This window comes from Nicotiana attenuata, chromosome 10 (genome assembly GCF_001879085.1).
Source record: "Nicotiana attenuata strain UT chromosome 10, NIATTr2, whole genome shotgun sequence".
Classification (NCBI taxonomy): Eukaryota; Viridiplantae; Streptophyta; class Magnoliopsida; order Solanales; family Solanaceae; genus Nicotiana; species Nicotiana attenuata.
The window spans coordinates 4,479,024-4,482,902 of record NC_031998.1 but is presented as its reverse complement, the minus strand read 5'-3'; the positions used below and the strand labels follow the sequence as shown (position 1 = coordinate 4,482,902).

General features: G+C 34.4%; 1 protein-coding gene across 1 annotated transcript; it reads right to left on the bottom strand.

Moving 5' to 3' along the window:
• Positions 1,638-2,600, bottom strand: LOC109233545 (F-box/LRR-repeat protein 25-like). Its single transcript, XM_019399432.1, has one exon. It carries the CDS (start codon positions 2,598-2,600, stop codon positions 1,653-1,655), a length of 948 nt encoding a protein of 315 aa, XP_019254977.1. The 3' UTR covers positions 1,638-1,652.

Sequence of the window (3,879 nt, the reverse complement as noted above, 5' to 3'; positions counted from 1 at the left end):
TCCGCTATATAAATCAGTTATTCTCCTTAGAGGAAGCAGAGGGCCAGGAGTTGATTTTGGATAAAATAAAAGGTGATGAATTTTTAAAGAACAAAAATGTTTCAAAGCTTAATCTGATCCTTTATCTCCTTGCATAAGGTGGAAAATTTGGGTGGAAGCCGACTCTTTACTTATTGTGAATGTTGTCAAGGGAGTTACAAGACTTTCTTGGCAATACGGACCTATTATTGAAGAGATTAAAGAGTTGATTCAAAGTGAAGATGTCAAGATGACACACTTTAACAGAGCAGCCACTGGTGTTGCTGATCGTTTAGATGGATACAATCACCTATTGGACGCAAATAAGGAGTTTTTCAGCTTTAACTCACTACCAAGAGAAGCTAGAGGGCACTTAAAGGTTGACAACTAGCAGCTCCCTTCCTTCTGAGTTCTACGGAAAGCCCAAAGCTTACCTCCAATAATGCAACGAGATGAACTTCCCAGTTAGTTCCTTCTGTGAGCTCACATGTTACTTGAGAATGTTCCTCACTTTTCTCTTTTTTGGTTCTTATGGAAACAATGCACAGGGGAGCAAGTCTCCACGAGTTACAAGCTATTGTTGTAAAGCTCATCAACTACTTAGGCTATTTAGTTTCACATCGTAAGTAGGAGTCCTCCTCCTATACAGAAACACTCGGTCATGGTTACATGTTAGAGGCTTATCTCCTACATTTTTGTCAAAGATTAACCCTCTCAATATTCTCTTTACTTGAGGATTGAACCGGTTCAATTCTTACCTTTTCTGGAAGAGACAAGCAGTCAAGTCCCTTTTTGTAACTTTTTATCATTATCTATGAAATATACATAAGGTTGCTTACCTTATATAAAAAGAAGTTTTATGATTTTTTTCGTGAAGTACTTAAGTAGGAGTCCTCCTCCTATACAGAAACACTGGGTTTGTTGTTGTTGTTGAAGTAACAGAAATGAAGGCATAAAGGAAACTTACTCTTGGTTCATGACGGTACCAGTCAACCACCAATGTCTCAAGATCTGCTGAACTCTGGAGAAAGCTGCAAATTCCAGGAAAGTCCATCCTTTCTAAGGCTACATTAAATTTTAAGGATTTCCGGCTCGATGGTGGAGATTGCCACCCTTTCAACTCCAGTATGGACAAGCACTTACAAACCAAATAGATAACCAGAGTATGTTAAAACAAGGAAAGGCGACATACTTAATAAATGTCATGAAAATTGCTGAATAATTCGTAAAATAACTTGGACTATAAGACTGAGTTTTGCCACATTAAAGTGTTCAAGGGTGGTTTGCAAATTCAAAGATGGACTTCTAAACATTTGGAAAAACCCCTTCACATGACTTAAAGACTATGATCAAAATAAATCAACCCAAAGTTTCCATGTTCTGTCATAACAAACTCTTTATTCTCATAATTCATCATCTAGAATTTTGCTCAAAAGGTCTTGTTTCAAAACCAGTGCCACTGCCACTGTGCACTGTCCAACCACATTGGCCATGAGAATGTAATTCTTTAGTATTTATCAACTTAGTTAAGGTCTGCATACACACTACCCTCTCCAGACCCTACTTATGAGATTAAACGGAGTTTTTTGTTGTTGTAGTTGTCAGATTATCCTAAGTAGCGGCACAATTAATTACTAAAGTGATGATTTAATAGCAAGATGCTGAATTTTGGATAGGGAAGAGTATGAATAAAACTCGATGCACCAGGGACCCAATTCAAGATTCTCGACATGGGCAACACTGCGAAGAAGTTGCTTGAAATAGCTACACTCCTCCTCCAAATCGTCTTCTTCATTTCCAAAATGAGCAGTTAAATAAAGGACTGCAGTGACAAGTGAAGCCGCATTTCTCTGCCGCAAGTTTATATCCGGGCAGAACCCCGAAAGTTGCAAATGCTGAATATATGGGGCTAATATTTCGAGCTTCCCATCCATGTTCTCTTCAATGATCAGTTTTCTCAGCTTCAAATTGCTGATTTCCAAACGATGAATGCCCGAAACACTATACAGTTCCAAGCACTCCAAGTTAGGGCAACCAGATAATACTTCTCCCATTATACCACCTGTCAATTCAAGGTCCCCAATTGAAAGAGAAACGAGCCTACTCCAGTTAACACGGCCAGGAGGGCTCAATTTGCAGCCTCTTAAAACCAAATTCCTCAGCGATGTGTTCTTGTATGCAAACTGAGGAAACTCATATAAGTAACCACCATAGCAAATTTCAAGTGTAAATTCTTCAACATTAGCAACTTTAGTTGCAAAATGTACCCATAAATCGATATCTTTAATATAACTCTTCTCGTACTTATAGAGACTAACCCTGAACTTTCGAATTTTCTCGAAAGATCTCCAATAATGAAGCTCTCTATTGACGGAACCCACAAAATCACGAATTCCTTTTTCGCTGTAACCAAAGGAGAGGTCGAAATCGAGCGATATTGGGACGGACTTCCAAAGAAACCTCCATCGTTTAGATAATACGCTGCTTCTCACAACTTCTTTTCCCTCTGGCAACATAGAGAGGATGTGAAGTAGAACTTTGTCGGGTAAATGACTGAGTCGGTCTCGATCTCCTCTCGCCATGATTTTACTCTGCATTTCCATAGTGAAGTTGACGGAACTCTGCTGTTTGGTAAAGCTGAGGTAGAATTAGGAATTTTAGTCTGTTAAGAAATGAGATCGTTAGGAAAGACTACCGCTTCTTGTCATAGCAACATATTTTAAAACCTTTTGTGTTGAAATCATGTTCGTGCATGGAGGGTACAGAGATTTCTATCTAGTAAATAAGAAAACTATAAAATTGAGAATATAATATTTTTTATGATTGAGAAAAGCAAGAGCCCAAACTCTTATATTCTTTCTTGTAAATGCATATTGTACAAATAACTATAATTATTAATGAAATTATAATTTGAACCAAATCATCAATATATTCTTGAGGGACAAAAAGTGCATGAGTAGTTAAATACATACTCTCTCTCTCTCTCTCTCTCTCTCTCTCTCTTATATTCCATTGTAAATGTATATAGTACAAATAACTATAATTATTAATGAAACTAAAATTTGAATCAAAATCATCAATATATTCTTGAGGGACAAAAAATGCAGGAGTGGTTAAATACTCTCTCTCTCTCTCCCTCGGAACTTGAACATGAACCTTTAATTTTGTTATGTACTAATGTTTTAATTTTATTTTTATTGATAATTTTCTTTCAATCAGAAAACTAGAAAATTATATATATATATATATATTTTAGTTATTTGTTAATCGAACTTTTGTTTATAAACTCAATTTAAAGTTAAAAATTAAAAACTGTATTATTTTAAACATGCATTTATTGAGATGCTTATTTAGTGAGTAAGTGCAATATACTAAAGAAAATGACACACACGTTAAGGACAGAAAGTATTTACATACCATTCAAGTTGAGAAAATATTAGTTACAAATCTAAAATAAGAAATGAACTAAAACTAATCCTATATAAATCCTATAGTAAAAAATATGATTATTGCCTCACAGTAATTGCTCATCCATTTTGCTAATTCTTAAAGCAGAACATGAGAAAGAAAAATTAAAGAAAAAATCAGTTAACAAAATATACTTTAAGAAATAAAGGAAGCAAAAATAATTGCGTTAAATCCTAAATTAAAAGTAATTAAGTACTATATAGTAAACTGTTTTATTTCTTTCCCTCCTATGAAGATGAGACTTTTATTCCTTAAGTTTTAAAGTATATTTGAACTCTATAAAATGACCGATTCCAATTATCTACAACACAACGTAGTACATAAATTTCACACTAATATATATATATATATATATATATATATATATATATATATATATATATATATATATAT

Excerpts from the sequence above, each read along its gene's own strand:
- LOC109233545 (XM_019399432.1), bottom strand. The coding sequence starts at position 2,600 with ATGGCGAGAGGAGATCGAGACCGACTCAGTCATTTACCCGACAAAGTT.